At 33.8% G+C, this 20974-nt stretch overlaps 2 protein-coding genes across 5 annotated transcripts in view; one reads left to right on the forward strand and one right to left on the reverse strand.

The window, feature by feature from the left end:
* Positions 1 to 11168, reverse strand: part of LOC124440178 (fibrillin-2-like) — a 47777-nt gene extending 36609 nt beyond the window's left edge. The window contains exons 1-13 of one of the 4 annotated variants that reach the window (XR_006946590.1): positions 10895 to 11168; positions 10706 to 10781; positions 10281 to 10346; positions 9968 to 10097; positions 9766 to 9901; positions 9393 to 9526; positions 9059 to 9210; positions 7058 to 7401; positions 6779 to 6984; positions 6557 to 6647; positions 6350 to 6477; positions 5247 to 5376; positions 1308 to 1384 (exon numbers count right to left, since the gene is read on the reverse strand). Coding sequence is in view for 1 of the 4 variants with exons in the window: in XM_046990511.1 (XP_046846467.1) it covers positions 1067 to 1384; positions 2654 to 2732 (397 nt within the window). In the remaining 3 variants the exon portion in view is untranslated. Of the gene's footprint in view, positions 1 to 1066; positions 1385 to 2653; positions 2755 to 5246; positions 5377 to 6349; positions 6478 to 6556; positions 6648 to 6778; positions 6985 to 7057; positions 7402 to 9058; positions 9211 to 9392; positions 9527 to 9765; positions 9902 to 9967; positions 10098 to 10271; positions 10347 to 10705; positions 10782 to 10894 lie in introns of those variants that run through there. The other 3 variants (XR_006946591.1, XR_006946589.1, XM_046990511.1) reach the window with 3 other exon arrangements.
* A 5764-nt stretch (positions 11169 to 16932) lies between these two features.
* LOC124440184 (eosinophil peroxidase-like) lies at positions 16933 to 20659 on the forward strand. The gene is made up of 6 exons (XM_046990519.1): positions 16933 to 17012; positions 17469 to 17981; positions 18109 to 18559; positions 18644 to 18855; positions 19016 to 20179; positions 20361 to 20659. The coding sequence occupies exons 1-6, from the start codon at positions 16955 to 16957 to the stop codon at positions 20381 to 20383; spliced, it is 2421 nt and encodes an 806-aa protein (XP_046846475.1). The 5' UTR covers positions 16933 to 16954; the 3' UTR covers positions 20384 to 20659.
* The last annotated feature ends 315 nt before the right edge of the window (positions 20660 to 20974 follow it).

Consider the following 20974-nt stretch of genomic DNA (forward strand, 5'->3'; position numbering starts at 1 on the left):
AGATAAAAAGTGCAAACCAAGTAATAATTGACTGTTTAGTGGTGTATACTTATAAATATACGTACATAAATGCAGGAAGTTAATAACAAATTCAACTAAACATCTAAAATGAACTTTGAATACAAATGGTAAAAGTGCAGTAATTACATGCAAAACTACATAATAATGATAGTACCTATCAAGTATCACTTGTCAATATATAAAGGGGTTTTCGCTGCAATTCCAGCATCCAGCTTACATTGAAATCTCCATACTAATTGGCTTGTGTTGTGTTCCCCAGTCACCACTATCTTTTGATGTATGTAAAATAGTCATATATAATGGTCATCTATTGTTTAATTATGACGCCCCATTAATGTGACGCCCTAACAACTTATCGACAAGGGCCTATTTTTGTTCTGAGAACGACGAAGAGTTATGTGCGCAATGTAAAATTACTTTTATTGAATCTGAGGTCTGTGTAGATAATCATGCAATACAACACTGTACTCTGGGATCATTAATATTCTGTATTTGGATTCAAATTTCAGTTAAAAATTCTTCATCTTATTAGAATAAGGTAGTAAAACAAAATAAAACAAATTCCGAAAACAGACATCTCGTTTTCTTGATATTCAAGATGATACAAGAGTTTTAGACAACAGATTGTGTAATATTTCGTCTTTATCCCAAAGACATCATCAGGGGTCAGTTGAGCGAAGCCTGGATAGCGTTATCCACTGGATAGCAAACTTTTTTGAACGTTCATAAAATCTCTTATAGGAGAAAAGTATACGATTTGAACTGTGCAATCAACGAAACAAACATTGTTTCGAAGATTACAAAATTTCTTTGTCGTAAGAAGAATATAAACACCTTTTTAACAAGTTTGAAAAGTTTTGCTATCCAATGGATAACGCTATCCAGGCTTCGTGCAACCGGTCCCAGACTAATAGTTTAAAATGCACACATTGATCACAGTTCCAGTTAAAATGATCACTTCCAGTTAAAATGCTCACACTTCCAGTTAATCATCTTTATTGAAATTATCTTGAAATTTTAAAGATAAATTATGCACCATACAAACCTAAACATTGTACACCAGCATCTTCATCATGTCCACAATTGTGTGATCCCCATCCATTGTGTCGACAATTGGCAATATTTCTTTCATTTCCTACACAACGAACATCATCTAACCATATTCGTCCACTGCCATCAGGTACATAACTTCCTTGGAAAGCTCTAGTAGCAGCAGCAAAACCAAGTTGACGACAAATCACCTTTGCATCATTCAAATCCCAGTAATCATCACAAACTGTTCCCCATTCTCCATTGTAATAAACTTCAACACGACCTCTACCACTAGAACTTCTTGGTCCTTGAAGTCTAACAGAATATTGACCTGTTCAAAAAATAAAGATTGTTGAAATGATGTTGAGCAGCAAATGTATGACGGATAACAAAGTAGTTTGTCTTGAAAATTGAAACAATGTAGTTGGGAGAATTTCATTGTGCAGAAAATACAGAAAGCCAAATTACTTTCAACAGAAGTCAAGCACAACAGAATATATGTATATACACCTCCATATTAGCGTTCTAGCCACGGCCCTGAACTGTATCTTATGGTTTATTGTACTAGCCAATGACCAAAAATCAGTTAAAGAATACATGGATATTGAATGTATTTGAGCAATTACAGAACATAGTATATTTACTCATGCTAGTTTGTGACGCAATGTAAATTTTTTGTAAAACCACTGATCTCAATAATCAGACGTCTTAGAATGAAATTTAACACTGTATACACTGTATCATACACAGCTCTATTATTTAACAGCATTTTTCTTCTACGGAATTATTTCATTTAAAGCTTGATGGTCCAGAAAGTTTGCAGGAATTTAGGTTGCTGTAGATGTCTTAAAAATAAGTCAAAAAATGAGGTTCATACTTCAACGGTGATTTAGCTAAGGCCCTTTCTCTCACGCTCTCATTTTTTGCAGGAGTGGTATTATCTTCCAAGCAAATACGCTCATTATCAGCAAGAAAAATGTCCGTACAACACAATAAAATGATTTTCTATTGACTTAAGCAACAATTTGCAGATCTCAAGCTTTAGTGAGACATGCTGTTAGACAGACTGAATTCTGAAAGTCAAATGTTTGATCAAGATTGATGTTTTAGGAAATCAATTAAATTACATTCGTAGCAACTTTTTACAAAGTGTTGCGCTTAATTTCATATTGCTACAGCCAAGAAAAGAGCAAAGTTGCAACAGACCAAGTTAAGGAAGTAGCTATTTTCAAATTCTTACAATTCAATCAATAAGGAAACTAATTATTGTCATCTGGCGTTAATATGTCACGACATTTTATTTATTATCAGTTTTAATAAATATAAACAGACTAAAAAGAAAGAAAATAATGCGTTTACTCGATGCTGTCGTGATTTTTTTTCGTTCTACAAGTAGCTATTGATCTAAAAAACGCTGTACATTCAATTATTCTACAAAGCAGCTTGGAAAATTATCGAATAAAAAAATAGAAATTTTCCTATGTTAATTTACTGTGAGTCAACAAAGCTATTTGACAAGTAATACACTATTTGTTAAAAATTATGCATTCTCTTTTACTCGAAAGAAAAAATTTTTCAGAAAAAAAATCAATTGACTTACTTTGAGAATGGCTTTGATAAAAACAAGTGTTTATGAAAAAGAGCAAGAATAATATTTTGTAAAAATACTTTTCATCCATTATATGTCAATTCAGATCGAGTTGTCTTCTGTATTTTGCTGAGTTGTAGCAATACTAGCTATGTATAATGAAATCGACTTCAGGATTATGTTACTATTCAAATAGAAACTAGGTAATCCATAATCATGATTTTCTTTGGAAACAATTCACAAAAGGTCAAGTTTGAACTTGTTTAAGCATGTCAATATTAAAGGACAATGACAATGCTATCTCGTTTACACGAACGAAAAATTTGGATGGATCTGATCGTGACGAAACTTAAATTTTAGTTACAAGCTCATAAGAAATTTATGAACAAAACATGTTTTTCGACAGTTCAAATAAACGCATACTTTAACGTGCAGTACGGAAGGAGAAATGCTAACTTTACATTATTGCGCACAGTGTGAAGCCGAAGGCAAAGTAAATGACTTAAAATTTATTGACAACTCGTTGTTTATTCAGTTGAGTACGTCAATGTCAGACATATCAATTAAGTGAAACGATGTTCATCGCAGTAGACGATGAATTTCGACAAAGAATTTTTACGTCGTGTAAAGAGTCAAAGCTTTATTTAAATGGCCTATTCTATGGTATTGATAAAGGTATTTATGAAGGACGAGCCATATTTAGCTAGTTGCTCATATTGGTTTCATTTTGACATGCGCAATAAACCCATGATGTCATTGCGTACTATTCGAGTGCAATACTGTCCTTCAATATGATATTATTCTAGCCCGGAGCAACACTTCCAAGCGAGTACAGCTGGAAGAAATAATGTAAAATGGACTTTATAATCATCACAAAAGCTACTATAAACAATTTAATTAAGTCAAAATGCATTTAACACGTTGCATAGAGAAACTTAATTGGATTAATGATTGATCTAATTTTTTCTTGACATATTAATTAATGAGACTTGCTGATTAGTTTGTCTTTTATATAAGAGTTATTGTGCAAAAACAACAACTTTCACTTTGTTTAGATTTCAATCGAAGTTAATGAAAAGCAAGTTTTATAGTTTATGCTTTATTGATTGCGTTTATAAAATCACATTTTCATAATTTTACTGACGCATGATTCAAAATACGGTATATATAATCTCCTGCTTTGCAAAGTGTAAAAATATAAAAATCCGCTTTGGCAAATAATTACATTTGATAAGTATGGATGTTCAACAGTATTTCATGTCTCAATTATGTTCCACTTTCATTTTTTAGTCGACGTTGATCAATAATAAACTTAACAAACGAAATCAACTGTTAAAAACAAATTTGCTATACTGCATGGGAACAACAATCCGATTCCGCACCCAGCACCTTTTTCCCCTTCTCGTGAGTTTTTCAAAGACTTCAATTTTGATAGTCTTTGAAAAATTCACTAGTGCATGTTTTTCCCAAATTGCACTCGAAACCATGCTATTACATAAACAAATTGAGCAACAAAGTCAAACTATACCTATGCGACTATGTCATGCCTTGGGGGGTAAATTAATTTGTTGCATTTTGTTGCCTTCCTCGTTCAACGCTTAACGCAGCTTTACAACTTATATTTTGCAAATTTTCTAAGATTTTTATAACGAGTTCGAACTTTTGAATTTAGTCGACTTGTGCTTTAACCTACAGCAGAATATCTATAAAAAGTCAGTCAAAGAGATAAGTGAAGAAAATTGAGTAAAAACCTACCATACCTAGGGGCAATTTCATTTTATGCTAGAATTGTAGTTCAACACCTTTAAAAACCATCTGAATAAGTCGGCGTGCAAAAATGCTCTTGTGAAGGCCGACTAATAACTTTTACTGATAGCGTTTGGTTTGTTTTGAGAAGCGGCATATTTTAGAATAATTTTGCAGGAAGAGAAGTGAGACCATAGGCGGTCCAATAAATCACTTAGCTAGCTAAATTTTATAAACAAACGATAACTCGCCCCTTTTCATTATAACAGACCGTGCGCCGCAAACTTTGTATTAATTGATTATATATATAATCAATTACCTGTATATCCTGTGTCCTAAGTACAGGAGTCACCATTTTACTATGGTGATAGCCGGGAGGGCACATTGTTATACACTTTGTATATATATACATATATAGGAAGTTTTGTTTATTTGATTTTCCGTAATTAAACTGCTCGATGCGTTAGAGCAGAGCATAAATATTGATAAGAAAAAAATACACAAAAACTACAATTTCATCCCGACAAGCCTGTTTCGTGATTTCTCACTCTTCAGGGGATAATAATAAATGAATACAAAAGCATGTGTTGAACTATATATACGAGGAAGTTAGGATAAAAATTAAGGTAGAATCACAAAATAAGCTAGGTGTACGATTACAAATTGGATAAAAGTGCCTTGTGTCTATGGCGACAAGAGGAGACAAGTTCGTTACGTTTGTTGAGTGATGATAGTTGTGGTTGGTAGGTGATGAAGAACATCGTGATCGACGTTGTTGTCTTTTAGTGTCCATATGTGTTTACTGAGTTCGGTAGAGTTTCTTAATTTTTGTGTGGAAAGATGGTAAATTTCTTCTTACCTTACAATATTTTCATGATTCAATCTAGAAAGTAACTTCTCTTCTCGAGTAATTTTGCGATCAAACAGTACACTTTTTGGATTCAAAGGACTTCTTTTGTTCGCAAAGAGATCGTCACGCATTGTATTGCCTGGAAGAATATAGAAATACAAATTTGCTAGATTTCGGCATATATAACCATGGTTGTAAGAATGTAGAATTCGAGAGACACTGTAAGTTTAAGTTTAAAATAGTGAAGGGAATGCTGAAGGTGTTGTACTGCTTAGAAGAATATAGAAATATAAATATGCCAGTTTTTGGCATATATAACCATGATTACAACCCTACATCACACAAAGCCACCACAATCAGAACATTAACAAGACGTGCACAAATCATATGTGATTCACCGGACGCTGTACACAACGAAAACAACTATCTCAAACGTGTTTTTCACAAAAACAACTATAACTCTGACTTTATCAAACGCAACACTTACAAACCCAACGAACCCAACGAAACGAACAACTCAGTGACAACAGCAACGATACCTTACATCAAAAGTACGTCTGAGACTATCTCGCGTATCTTACGACCATACAACATACGTGTCGCAAAACCAATCACAACGTTACGACAAGTACTAACGAACATAAAAGACAAAGAACAACCCAACGAACGACAAGGTGCAGTTTACAAAATAAACTACTCCGACTGCCACGCCTCCTATATCGGGGAAACTGGCAGGAACTTAAACATAAGACTTACTGAACACAAACGAGCTACTACGAAATAAGACAAAACTAATCACATTGCTGAACATCACCGAATCACAAAGCACAACATTGACTGGGACTCGGCGAAATGCATTACTTACAGTACTGACTATAGACAGTATATCTACAACAAAACAGTCAACAACAACAAAAACAGTCCTTCTCAGGACTATACCAACCTGGACGATCTACATTTACAAACATATAACCATGGTTGTTATAATAGTTTCTGCAAAGATAACATGTAATAAGCCAAGAAATTTGTATCGTCTAAATTGAACCTCGCTTTGAATCATTATGTTATAAAATTTTGATTCATTTTGGATGATAAATTTCTTCTTATCTTACATGATTTTCTTGATTCAATCTAGAAAGTAACTTCTCTTCTCGAGTAATTTGCAATTAAACAGCACACTTTTCCGATTCAAAGGAATTCTTTTGATCGCGTAGAGAAATCCGTCCAATTTATTTCGTATCTAAGCATGTACAAAGCATTTCAAAATCAAGATGCGATATCTTGCAAGATATTAGGCAAGATTTTACTCATGAACTTACTTTTGAACTTATAAGTCCAAAACGAGCTTTCAATGTATCCAAATGCCAAACTCTTTCTCCTTGACAATAGTTGACTTTTTAAAGAAAACACCTAAAAAATGCAAAAATAGAAAACCAAAAAATGTCGAAACGCGATTGGCGAAAATTAGAGAAAATAGCAAATAATAAGTCTTTATATATATTTATTGAGCTAAACGAAAATTTTTCACATTATTTTTCTACCTGTGAATGAATGTGAACTGATTGTTCCACAATCTCACGGAGAATAAGCCACATTCTCTGTTGGTCCTTGTACTATTCCTCCTCAATAGCATTCTTTAAGGTACTCTTCTCACAATACTCCTGTATATAAAAGTTTGCAGAGTATGATTTGCAAATTTCTTTTGGTGATTGCTTTCTCTTCACTTTCGACATCAGTTTCCGTCGTCCTAAAGGAAAGACACAGGTAGTTATTTTTACACATTTTTAGCAACATCATGAACAGTCCTCACTACTATATACCACGTGAGCCAACGAAATTCAAAACTGTATATGCGATTCATCGATATTTTTTTGAACATATCTTCAGTAGACTCCGTGTTATAAATGGTTTTTGCAATCGAGCCTCGTCTACGCTAGAGCTTTTATCGCCGTCAACATGCTTGGAATCATTCGTGTTTTCATTGATCAACGAGTCCTCATTCAAAACTCTCTAGCGTACGCTAAGTGCTTGAACTACGTTCAATTTCATCAAGCTATCGTCAACCTGGCGTCGTCGTTTCGTCTCTGTCACTATTGATTTTGTTTCACTGTTGGAAGTTTCATTTTCAAGTATTTCTTCTGCCTCAATCCACGAATTATAATATCTGTCATAAATATTAAAGGATTGTTTATGCACAAAATATGCAGATACAAAGTTATGTAGAAAACGAAAAACATCTTTAACATTGTCAAAGATATTAGGAGTGGCGTAACAAAGTGTTTATGACTTTGACATGCATTTCTCAAACAAGCTTAAAAAGACAAACAGCGTGTCAAAAATATTTGATTGAAAATTTGCTAAGCGCATTTATAAGCAAAAATTTTCGAGAATTAATCTTAGCATGCGTAGTCTACTGCACGAACTCTTCACGTTCATGGTCATGTTAACGACCAAGGGCATGCATTAGTACCGATTATGGAGTAATTAGCTCGTTCTGTAACAAATTTTCAGATAAATCATCGGCGCATGCGTAGTCTCCTTGAGCATGCGCGGTCGACTTGACCAGCTGCCGTAGTTCATGGTCATGGCAACGACCAACACTATCTACTAGCACCAATTTTGAAGTAAATAGCACGCTTAGTAACAATTTAATAGAGAAATCATCTGCGCACGCGTAGTCTCCTTGAGCATGCGCAGTCGACCAATTGTCGCAATTAATTCACTTAGTCGCAAATTATCAAAGAAATCATCTGGGCATGCGCAGTAACAATGTCAATTATACCACAACTTTTGTAAGCCTTTGAATTTGTGTGTATATATATATATATAAAGTAAATACTTTATATAGTAGATGTCAACTAGCAGTGGAAGCTGGGTGCGATACAGTATGCAGTGGCTTAGGGACCCAGACCCCGAGCAAAGCCTATTGCAGGTGATCTCGGGGTCTGACGGGCGGAAGCTTGCCACGTATTGGCATCTCCAAGTAGGATAGCGTGGAGGCCGAAATCTCCTACCGAAATGTTAACATGCGGTGTTCTAGTGCCTTACTTATAACGAGGTATCGGGAAGCATGGACCGAAAACGGGGTTTTTTTGCTTTTGAATTTTATCTTTTTGTTTACAAAATAAACCAATGTTCATAAAATAAACCAAGCAATGTTTCAATAACTTCTTCTGACACTGTGCCTTTTTCTTGCACTTATAAATCAAGACAACCTTAAACATGTTTTATACAATTTTTATTGGTTTATATCTTTCTGATTTAACTCTCTCATTTACTGTTTCTCGCGTAACACGAGCAAACCATTCATGGGCTTCATGACTGACAGGATTATCTGGTTCACTTAATTAACATGAGACGCGCTAGTACTCAAATATCTCGGGGTATCGGAGGCATGGACGAAAACGGGATTTTCATATTTTCAAAATTTGTCTTTTTTCTTTAAAAGAATTCATCTCAAAAAGAAAACTTGAACATCCAAGGATACTGCAAACGTTCAAACAACTTCTGCCATTTCGACTCAAAACTTAAACCGACTCTAAGCATGTTTATACGTTTTTTAGTTGTTACCTTTTACAATGTAACTTTCTCATAACTCTCTCGTGATGAACGAGAGCCTGCTTATACAATATGACTCTTTCATTATGAACGAAAGCATCCATGGGCTTTATTGAAAAAAGGGATTATCTACCTTCTTATAATAGTTTCTACAAAGATAATATTTAATAAGCCAAGAAATTTGTATCGTCTAAATTGAACCTCGCTTTGAACCATTATGTTATAAAATTTTGATTAATTTTGGATGATAAATTTCTTCTTACCTTACAATATTTTTATGATTCAATCCAGAAAGTAACTTCTCTTCTCGAGTAATTTTGCGATTAAACAGTACACTTTTCGGATTATTAGGAATTCTTTTGATCGCATAGAGACAGCCGTCCAGGCTGGAAGAGATCGTCACTTGTTGTATTGCCTAGAAGAATATAGAAATAGAAATATGCCAGTTTTTGGCATAAATAACCATGGTTGTTATAATAGTTTCTACAAAGATAACATTTAATAAGCCAAGAAATTTGTATCGTCTAAATTGAACCTCGCTTTGAACCATTATGTTATAAAATTTTGATTAATTTTGGATGATAAATTTCTTTTTACCTTAGAATATTTTCATGATTCAATCTAGAAAGTAACTTCTCTTCTCAAGTAAGTTTGCGATTAAACAGCACACTTTTTGGATTCAAAGGAATTCTTTTGATAGCATAGAGACAGCTGTCCAATTTATTACGTACCTAAGCGTACATAAAGCATTTCAAAATCAAGATGCAAGATCTTGCAAGATATGAGCAATCCAGTATTAGATTCTCTTAAATTATTTGGTAAGAAAATTTTCTGTATTCCTAGAGTTGGGAAATTAAAATTACCCGAAGACACTTGCCTTTGTACATATGAAACATAATATTTGCACAAGAAACTAAATAATGGAAAAACGTAGCTACTAATGCTTTGGGACATTTTCATAAAAAAGTACCTGGACGTTATGAAAAGTCGAATGCAATCTTTTGGAACGGCAAGAGATATTGCATATGATCCGAACCATACAATCCTGTCTTCAACGCCTTCATAGTGCTTTTTCGTAGCACATGAGGAGCAAGGTCTACTACACACTAAATAATTTATTTAAGTCAAATAATTATGAAGTGAATTGCAACCTGTAGCAAATCAGAGCTTACCTTTCACATCATAGATTGAATAAAAGCATGCAACTGAACACAAGTCTAGGTACAACCATTCATCTTGAATAGAACGTCTATTCCACTCTGAACCACAAGAACAAATACTACCTCAAGATGGCACCAAATCCTACAAAATAAAGAACATTATTAAATTTAAAATATGTGCATACTTTTAATATGAGTTAAAATAATACATGCCTTCTTTAAATTACTTCAAAATTTTTCATTTACTTCAATTGAAAGCACTCATACATATAACTATCTCCAATGACTTTTTATGAGAAACAATGTCAATATGTACATTACAAACTTGTGTTTTGGTGCTTAACTCTTGGTGCTTGTCATAGCTGTTAGCAATATGTTCACTTTGTTCATTCTACATATAAATGAGAGAAAAACCATGAACATAATATATTTTTCCATCTACATATTTATACAATACATGTAAACCAAATCACCCAATTCACTTTCTTGCTCAAAAAATCGACATTCATATGACACACTGCTATTCTATTAACATATAATGATATATGACATTGTTATTGAAGGAAATAGAGAACACAGACTTCAAACTGGAAAATGTTTTCAGAACAATTGTTTTTTCCTACACAAATTTTGTGGGCATAAATAAAGTTGAACACATAATTAATATTTGAGCACAATTAACAATGAATGTAAATTAATATGAATTTGTGCAACTACAAATAATAAAAAGAACACTTTCAAAATTCATACCATATCATCGATTCGTGTGTTCCCTTTCCTCCCAACGTTATTGTAAAAGAACTCATATGAGCGTCTGAATTTATTTCTAAATTGATAGATTTAGCAGATGTAATCCAAAAATATCCCAATTAACAAAAACCAGTAGTCCAGTACTGTGTTCTTGAATTAACAATACTAGACTATAATTAGTCTAAGTACCAATCTCCGAGTCAGACTTCTCACATAGATATTTATGAGTACTGAGTGAACCCTGTTGGTCGGTTGTGGTGCCTTGATTCGAACGTTTGATGTTGCAAACTCCTAAAAAACATGGATGCACGAAGAAATATTGTTCTCATACATGAAATTTTAAAAATGAACTAAATTAAAGCCTGAAATGTCTTATTTAGGCTGCACCAGTCGGATGGTTGTATTTGTGGTTGTATATGCCTCTTTACTGCAGTGAAACATACCACTGATGATTTATCCGCCATGTTATTAAATGGTCTATGGCACTCGTGTGCGCGGGCGCGTTTATACATCTCCATTGTACATCTCCAGCATGGTCTTATTTTTGTGGTTATCGACCATTTTCGTTGAGGAATAATAGTTCCCGCCCGGCATGTAATGTTTCCCGATTTGAATATAATTTCCAATTTCCAACTGTTTCCAGCGACTGTCTCTCGTCTGGATGAGAGGTATAGTGGTTGGTGCGGTGCTCAGGTGCCTTCCCAGGTTCAAATCCTTGTTTTTTACCTCTATACGTGACAACAACTTGACAAAGGACGAGCAACATGCACTCAAACGACTAAAACACGACAACAACATCGTCATTTTACCAGCAGACAAAGGACACGTGACTGTGTTCATGGACAGGAATGATTACTTTGACAAAATGGAAACCCTTGTTAGCGACAGACAAACGTACGAACAACTCAAACGAGACCCAACACCATCACTAGTACGCAAACTTAACAGCAAGATCTTCTCTATGAGAAAATCTAACATTACATCTGAACGTATTTACCATCGACTTAGATCTTCAGTACCACGATCACCCAGACTATACGGACTACCAAAACTTCACAAACCAAAAATACCCATGCGACCAATTGTATCATTCTGTGGTTCGCCTACTTACGAACTCTCAAACTACTTGGCTTACATACTGCAACCCCTTACAAGCAAATCAAAACACAAGCTACAATCCACTGAAAATTTCATTAAAAAATTAAGCACTATACAAATACCGGACAACTATATACTAGTGTCTTTTGAAGTGAAATCATTGTTCATTAGTATTCCACTTAATCTGGCACTCATTTGTACAAAAACCCTCATTACAAACACCACGGACGTACTGCCATTACCGACAGAAGACATTATGGAGCTACTGGAGCTCTGCTTCACCTCGACTTACTTCCAGTACAAAGGTACACACTACAAACAATTACATGGTACAGCAATGGGCTCACCCGTTTCTGTTGTAGTTGCTGAAATTGTAATGCAATATATAGAGGAACGGGCGCTCACGACTTACAAACATGCACTACCTTTTTGTTTCCGCTACGTAGATGACACAATCACAGCACTACATGCGGACGAGATTGATGAATTTTCACACTCACATCAACAAACAGAACAGCCACATACAATTTACCAGAGATGTCGAAGAAAACGGAACACTTCCTTCTCTCGACTGTTTGATAAAACAGGACAATCACAAACTACGAATAACAGTTTATCACAAACCAACACACACTGACCGACTACTAGACCAATCATCTTACAACCCTACATCACGCAAAGACACCACAATCAGAATATTAACAAGACGTGCGCAAATCATTTGTGATTCACTGGACGCTCTACACAACAAAAACAACTATCTCAAACGTTGGTATCGGGGAAACTGGCAGGAACTTAAACATAAGACTTACTGAACATAAACGAGCTACAAAGAAACAAGACAAAACTAATCACATTGCCGAACATTACCGACCCACAAAGCACAACATTGACTGGGACTCGGCAAAATGCATTACATACAGCACTGACTATAAACAATGGCTTACATTAGAAAGTTGATATATCAACTTGGAACAAACCCCCCTGAACAGATCACAGCAATTACCGGCACTTTACAAACGACTTATTCACAATACAAACAAACGATCAACTAAAAACATTACACTTCACACTAATCCACAGTTAAAATACACAATTAACACCCAAACATTTCCTGTACACACAATACAATGACGTAAGAACCAGATAACAAATACTGCTAACCTGACGTTTACTCCTCATTTGACTCTTAAGATGACTACCGCTAAGGTTGTCGAAACGTCAGTCAACAACAACAAAAACAGTCCTTCTCAGGACTGTACGAACCTGGACGATCTACATCTACAAACTTGTAAAAAACACACATATCATATAATGACCGAATACTCGAGGCAAGCCAAGTGAATGTACTTATATGTATTGAGTATTTTCAAAGATTATACTAATAATTTAGGCTAATGAAAACGCGCAAATGATGTGGGTGTCATGAATAAATATGAATATAAATACAAATAAAATATTAAAATATAAATATAAATATAAATATAAATATAATAACTTACACTTGTATCAGAACTGCGTTCTTTAATCAAACATCACGAAATGAAATGGACTTGAAATTCGTAGTTTGATGTTGTTGACATGTGGTTTGGCTTTGTTGAATGTTATTAAAACCTTTGTTCATCGTTAAAGTACTTATATTTGTGTTTGCAATGATGTTTTGTGAGAAGATCATTGAAACCCCATCATGATCTGCTTTCATACTCCATTGTGATTAGTTGGTTTCATTTGAACAGATGCAGACAAAATGTGTTTCCGAAAAACAATGCAAACATCCGTAACAGAGGGACAAAAATCTATCTAAAGAGGGAAAATTTCTGTTAAACTTTAAGACTTGAATTTGTCCATTTTTCTCACAAGTGTAATGTTCAGAACTACAGCCAAATGGACTCTCATATTTAATCTTCAAATAAAGCATTTATGGTAGACCTATATAACGTTATTCATTGAGCATTAATCAATTCCTTTGACAAACAAATTCCTTAAAATTAAAATGAATGTTAAGTTAGTTGTAATCTAGAACATGACAAACTCTACAAAAATGATAGGAAATTATGAATGTGTATCAGTAAGCGCTATAAACTAAATCATAGCAATCGGTGAGCATTAAACTGTCAATATTTTAAATTGATATGAATATAATTTAAGTTGTGATTGAATAAATTCAAGGTTTGTAAATAGCTACAAATGTAATTTCCAACTGCAATATACTTTTCTGAGCAGCACTCTTGTTTCTCTGTGTGAGTTGCTTATGTCACATGCATGTTTTTTCTTATTTTAAAAAATCATCGAAAAATGTTTACTGAGAAAAAAATTGGTAAACATTGAGTGTAACAGGTTTATATCTTTTACCTAGCGTAAAGAAAGACAAACTTTCAAAGTACTTTGTAAACATAATTGTTTTATCATGTTGTTGATCTAACAAACAGTATATACATACTTCATACTTAAGCGTGGTATGGGTCGTGTAGCCTTGCGTGGTACAAAAAAATGACAAAACAAAAACGTCATATCTTGTTTCCGTTATTTTGTTTTGGACATCAATAAAAAAATTAATGTTCATTAGAGCGCCGAAGAACCCACAAATGTTAAGCGATAAAGCGAAAATTATATAATTTAGAAGTTGCTATTTTTTCTAACTGAAACTTCAGTGTTGAGTTATGTAACACAGAAGACTTTGAAGTTATATAACAACAAAGGTTTGCTACACAAGACAACTATATTTAACTGTAATTATTTAGCAAAACAATAAAGTTTTAAATATTAATCCTCCATAGACGAGAAATTGAAACTTGTACATGTTTAGCATTGGTATATTTTGCTAGACACATAAACGATCATCCTGTGACGGGCAATTTAAACAGCTTTAGCTAGCTATAAATTGCAACTTTTATTATGCTCTATATGATGAATTAATGGTCTATATTGATTAAAAAGTTCCTGTTCTGATGCTTATAATCACAAAAACCATAACATCCCTTTTACCCAAATACTTCAGTGGGTATATATATTTCTCTGTGTGAGTTGCTTATATCATATGCATGTTTTTTCTTATTTTGAAAAAGCACCGAAAAAACTTTACTGAGAAAAAAATTGGTAAGCGTTGAGTGTAACAGGTTTATATCTTTTACCTAGCGTAAAGAAAGAGTACTTTGTAAACATAAATGTTTTATTATGTTGTTGATCTAACAAACAGTATATACAAACTTCATACTTAAGCGTGGTATGGGATCGTGTAGCCTTGCGTGGTACAGATGACAAAACAAAAACGTCATATCTTGTTTCCGTTATTTTATTTTGGACATCAATAAAAAAACTAATGTTCATTAGAGCACCGAGGAACCCACGAATGTTAAGCATTAAAGTGAAAATTATATAATTTAGAAATTGCTATTTTTGCTAAGTGAAACTTCAGTGTTGAGTTATGTAACACAGAAGATTTTTCAGTTATATAACAACAAAGGTTTGCTACGCAGGACAACTATATTTAACTATAATTGTTTAGCAAAAATAAATTTTAAATATTAAACCTCCATAGACGAGATCTTAATACACATGTTTGACAAAACGATAAAGCTACCGGAATCAATAATGGGCATTTTAAAAACAACATTACCTGTTTTGGTAGATTTTGTTAATCTAAACTTGACTAATTGACGTCTTCCGGCACGCTTAGTCTTTCTCAAGTATAATATAAGTCTTCAAAACAACGAAGGAAAATTTTTCTAAGGGTTTTGAGAGTGTGTCAGTATGCACTGAATTTTGGAGACATTTATCATTAAAAAAGAGCATAAAATACGCCTTAGTGATGGACAAAGATAACATGCAAAGTTTAAATATAAATTTGACTCTAATCTTAACGTACATTTACATCAAATAATCGCAGTTAAAATGAATGCTTTTTTAAGAATTGAAGTTCATTGATAAACGCTATAAATTCAATAAAATGGTCGTCCTTGCAACAATCGAGCAAGCAATTTCAATAAGTAATTTAATAATCTTGAGCAAAAATCTTTAACAATTTATATGTCTTGTAATAATACAACTCACTGAGACCAACAGGCCATGGTAAAACTGTTAAACAAATTATCACTCTATTTGAGTAGCCATTTCCTGCCATTTGTGGGAGGCGAATGCCTATTTAAAGATTATTATAATAGTCGTAAAACACTTCGGAATTATGAAGTGTACACGTGAAGATTTTGTGTGCCACATGTGAAGAATTTGTGTTGGCAAACGTGTTGTGTTTTCAGATATATCATTTTTAAGGAAATACTAACTTTTATACTGGGCTCCATAAACCTCCTTTTTTGAGGATTACTATGGTGAAAGTAGTCTGAACAAAAAACCCAAAGTATCCCTACCCGTGAAGTGTCTACATTAGTGGGCAAAATAATTACGTCGTAAGCACAATCCATTTTCATTCTGTATCAGATACTGAAAAAATATTATGCACAAGATAGTCTAGAATATTTGGCAAACTTCCATATTAACAATGTAACTAAACCATTACAATCAACATAGATTAAAGAAAACAAAATGACGATAGTTTCAATGCACAATGTATTACACAAAAACACGTAACGATAAAAGCTTTGTTACAGGCTAATTCTCACAATAAAGAAATAATGCTCTCAACCTTAGACATACCTTCAAAGTTTTCTTCGCTATATTAATAACAAAACGTTTCAATATATTTGACCTTAAAACTCCAATAATATAAAATATAATGCAAGATTTTTATATGTCATATATAATATTAGAGGGATTCAAATTCCAATAATATTTCTGTCAGGTATTAGCAATAAAGATATTTTTGTGAGATTTTATCTTATGATAAAATTTCTTGCAAAACTATACCCATCTTCTTAAAATCGCTAGATGTTTTTTTAAATCTTTCTGATCGTGCGTCTCTGTATACAAGCAAAAATTTTCGTGAACAATTAACTGTCGGTATCTTAATTTTTCTGGGGGAGTTTAATGACACATGCAAAGATTTTGATATTAAGACATTCCAACGCAAAATTCTCCTTAGAGATTAAAGTAATTACCGATTACCAGCAAGGATATATAAGATCAAGTGAATCGGTGACTGAGATAGAGCAAGCTTACTGATCAAGCAACTCAACTGTTCAGCTGTAGCTTACGAAAATGACGACTAAATTGATATTATTGTTGGTCTTGTACATTTCTACATGTCAAGCTACAGGTAAGAAACCAAGACTGCTTCAAACATCTTATCAATGGAGCAAACGACAAATATTCTTCCTTAAACAGTAAATGCTTGTTTAGAGACATCTAGCCGTTATGTTTCATGGCCAAATCTGTTTGAAGTTGATGCCCTTTTCCAAAAATAGCTATATTTTGTTTTACCAAGTACCAACCGTATGAAAATGCTATTTTTTCCTGATCTCTACAAAGTTTCTATATAAGTTGAAATTAAAATCTTTACTTCACAATGAAGGCAGGTGATTTAGAAGACTGAAAAAGACGACTTTTTGTTTATATTTAGTACATGCGATTTCAATTAATTACTTGCTACAATTTTATCTACACTTTTTTATCTAGAAAATACCCATTTTAATATTGATTGCTAGATGAAAAAAATTATGAACAACGTAGATATTATCCTTCAAAGATTTAACAAGATTTTCTTTTCTTTCAGACTTTTTTTTAAAATCGATCATCAGTGAAAAGACACCGCTTCTAACTGGCGTGTTTAAGTCGAAATTCAGAGCAACAACTGGCGCTGCGTTCCAGCTTTTAGTTACCGATGGAAGATTCCGGGCAGTTCTTGTACTTGGCGATAATATAAATGGAATAATTGTATTAAATAAGACACTTTTTGGTCTCATTCCATTTGGTTCCGAAAGAACCTTCAGAATAACCTGTGAGCTAAGGCACATAAGAAATGATATACTTCTTGATAAGATCAATCTTGTGGTGTATGTTTTGAAAGCAGGCTACGCCAATAGTTTGCTTAAAAAAGCTTTGTCTGTAATGGATAAAGTAAAACTAAGTAATCCTTTCCGACCCACTGGACAAAACTTCAGATTACCAAAAAAATTGCATAGCATCCTTATGGCAACAAGGAGCAGATGGACAAGAGCGAACTCACTGGCTTCATGCAAGTTTAATCAGGTGTGCAAAGAGGCTGAAAAACTGATCAAAACGGAGGGTAAGATATTATAATTTTAATACTTTTAATACTTATTATAAATATATTTATATTATGCAGAAAATTTGGAAAATTTTATCTGTATCATGTAAAAAAATGAAATTTCAATCAAAGAATTTTATTTCAGTTGACGAGACCGCTGAAATTTATGTGGGTCCTGAGGGTATGTTTTCAGAAGAGCGTCTTGAAGAACTAATAGAAGAGACTGGTTGCATTCCAGAGATTTCAAATATTCAATGCGAAGCAAATCAAGCTTATCGATCGATAGATGGAACATGTAACAATTTAGATAATCCAACACAAGGTGCAGCTGATACTATTTTTTCCCGCATGTTTCGTGCTCGATACTTTGATGCTGAAGGACTGAATGAGCCGGCAGGTGGAGGTTTAAATCAACCTAATGCACCAAACCTACCTAATCCTTCCAAAGTAACAGATGAGTACATCGTCATTCAAGATAAAAATCAACCAAACCGCGATGGTATCACGCATTTGTTCATGCAATGGGGACAGTTTATTGACCATGATTTAACATTAGCACCGGAATCTGAGAATGGTGACATATGTGAAAATATACCGTATGTAAAATGATCTGTTTTTTTACTTGAAAACTTTTGTTAAACAAAACAAATTGTTTATTTTCTCATACTCTTAAATTTCAGGTGCGATGGTAGTGCAGAAGATTTTGTTGATCCATGCTTCCCAATTTTGCCTTTTGGACAAAGACCATGTATTCGATTAATTAGATCTGCGGCAAGATGTGATTTTAAGAAAGCTACACCACGTGAGCAGATTAATGTAAATACTGCATATCTTGATGCATCTATGGTTTATGGGTCATCAGAAAGCGTTGAAGAAGCAGTTCGTGATGCCGGTAAGGATATGTAAAACATTGCCAAACATGCAAAGTATAAGTAAGAATAACAAAAACAACATTCTTTCAAATAACAAAAACAGACACTTTTATAAAACTGCCTCTAAAAGTTTGCTAAAATTCATAAAAGTCCAATAATTCTTTTGTATTTGTTTTTTAGGAAATCTTAGGTTTCTGGCAACTTCTGGTGATAATCTTCCTCCAATTGACAACAGTCAATTAGGTGAGCCACTTAGCCTTTGCGAGAATCTTGGATCTTGTTTCCTCGCAGGTGATAACCGAATAAACGAACAAGCAGCTTTAGCAGCTATGCATACACTCTGGGTTCGTGAACACAATCGTATTGCAAGACGTCTTTCAAGAATAAATCCACATTGGTACTCAGAAAAAATCTATCAGGAAGCAAGAAAAATTGTTGGGGCTTTGATTCAACATATAACATATGAAGAATGGTTACCAATTCTGATTGGAACTGATGTATTAGATTCAAACATCAGATATGACCCCAGAGTAAATGCTTCTATATCTAACGAGTTTGCTACAATAGCATTTAGGTTAGGACATAGTTTGATCAGACCGAAGTTTGAATTTCTCAAAAGAGACTATGAATCTTTTCCGTTCTCTCCAGTCCCCCTGCGCGAACTTTTCTTTAATAATACACTGGCTCAAGTCAACGGGATTGATGGCTGGTTGATTGGAATGGTTGGCAATGTTTCTCAAGAAATGGACAATGAAATGGCGATTGGTCTCACAAATGAATTGTTCCAGCGTGATGAAATCAGCCGAGAAGGTCTAAATCTTGCTGCATTGAACATGCAACGTGCACGTGAACATGGCCTACGTTTTTATAGCGCATTTCTAAGAAGATGTCAGCGGCGTTATCCCTTTTTGTATCCCAGCGAACTTGATCTCTCTCGTGTGAGAAGTTTTGACGATATTAGTGTACTTTTTGAACCAGAAGTACTGCAAAGTCTTAAATCAGTTTATAATAATCGACCTCAAAATACTGATGTGTTTGCAGCTGGCATTGGTGAAAAACCGCGTATTTCTTCAGCAAATGAAAGCCCAATTCTAGGACCTACCTTTACTTGTATCGTCAAAGATCAATTTGATCGGTTAAGACAAGGGGATAGATTCTTTTACACAAATCCATTGCCAGAAGGATTTACGGATGCTCAGCGAAAAGCAATAGAAGCTCGTGAGTTGTCAGATGTAATTTGCGACAACATTGATGTTATATCAGTTCAGCAAAAAGCTTTCTTTGCAAAAGGACGTAAAGAAGTTTGCGATAGAACAAGGCGACTGAATATTAGACCATGGCGAGGTACGTACTTACAATTTTTAAAATAGTGACTTTATTAAAGCTATATGTCTCTTGCCTGTTTTGCATTTATATTGTTATAATGTGACATATAATCAAAACATCTTCATATGTTTTAATTCTGCAAATAAAAAGTCTTGTATGAGACTGAATGAACTCAAGTTTAATATTTTTTTTTTCTTAGAATCACCGAGCTGTTGCCATTAAGTGAGAACTGAAGAGTGTGAAAACTAACTGGATTTTTTGCTTTAAGTCGTTTTTAATTGTCTTAAACTAACTACTAATCAATGTTTACTTTAGAACTACAGGCTGAATTTATATTCACAGACAATGAATTTTCATACCTAGTAAAATAATATCCCATGATTATTTATCACATCGGTATAAGGATGTTTGTGTTTCAAAAACGCATTCATTCTGAATAAACTTTTTATATTTCCATATAAAAAGATTATATTTTTCAATAAATTTATTCACGTTGTATGTTATGTTTTTTTTGCACATATATATAAAATGCAACCATGCAGCTACGTTGCCTTATCAAGCAACAGAAGAATTAAAATCGTTAACAGCTCAATACTTGGCTAATATCAAAGAAATAACTGGCCAGTTTAGGGTTTTTTTATTGAAACGGTGAACGTTTCTTGCATATATCAAATGGCAATTGTAAGCACATTAGCAGGGTTGAAGCTGCCCACCCCCACCCCTTTTGCTAGACAAAAACCCAAGAAAATTGAATAATATATCTGAGTTTCAGTTTTCAAACTAATTCAAAGAGTTCAGCCCCTTCTTTCATAA

This window comes from Xenia sp. Carnegie-2017, unplaced genomic scaffold (genome assembly GCF_021976095.1).
Source record: "Xenia sp. Carnegie-2017 unplaced genomic scaffold, XeniaSp_v1 HiC_scaffold_2, whole genome shotgun sequence".
Classification (NCBI taxonomy): domain Eukaryota; kingdom Metazoa; phylum Cnidaria; class Anthozoa; order Malacalcyonacea; family Xeniidae; genus Xenia; species Xenia sp. Carnegie-2017.

Bases quoted from the DNA above. Each gene is read 5' to 3' on its own strand.
- LOC124440184 (XM_046990519.1), top strand. From the start codon at position 16,955: ATGACGACTAAATTGATATTATTGTTGGTCTTGTACATTTCTACATGT. The intron at 18,856-19,015 runs GTAAGGATATGT...TTTGTTTTTTAG, and splicing joins AGAAGCAGTTCGTGATGCCG to GAAATCTTAGGTTTCTGGCA. The intron at 20,180-20,360 runs GTACGTACTTAC...TTTTTTTCTTAG, and splicing joins GAATATTAGACCATGGCGAG to AATCACCGAGCTGTTGCCAT.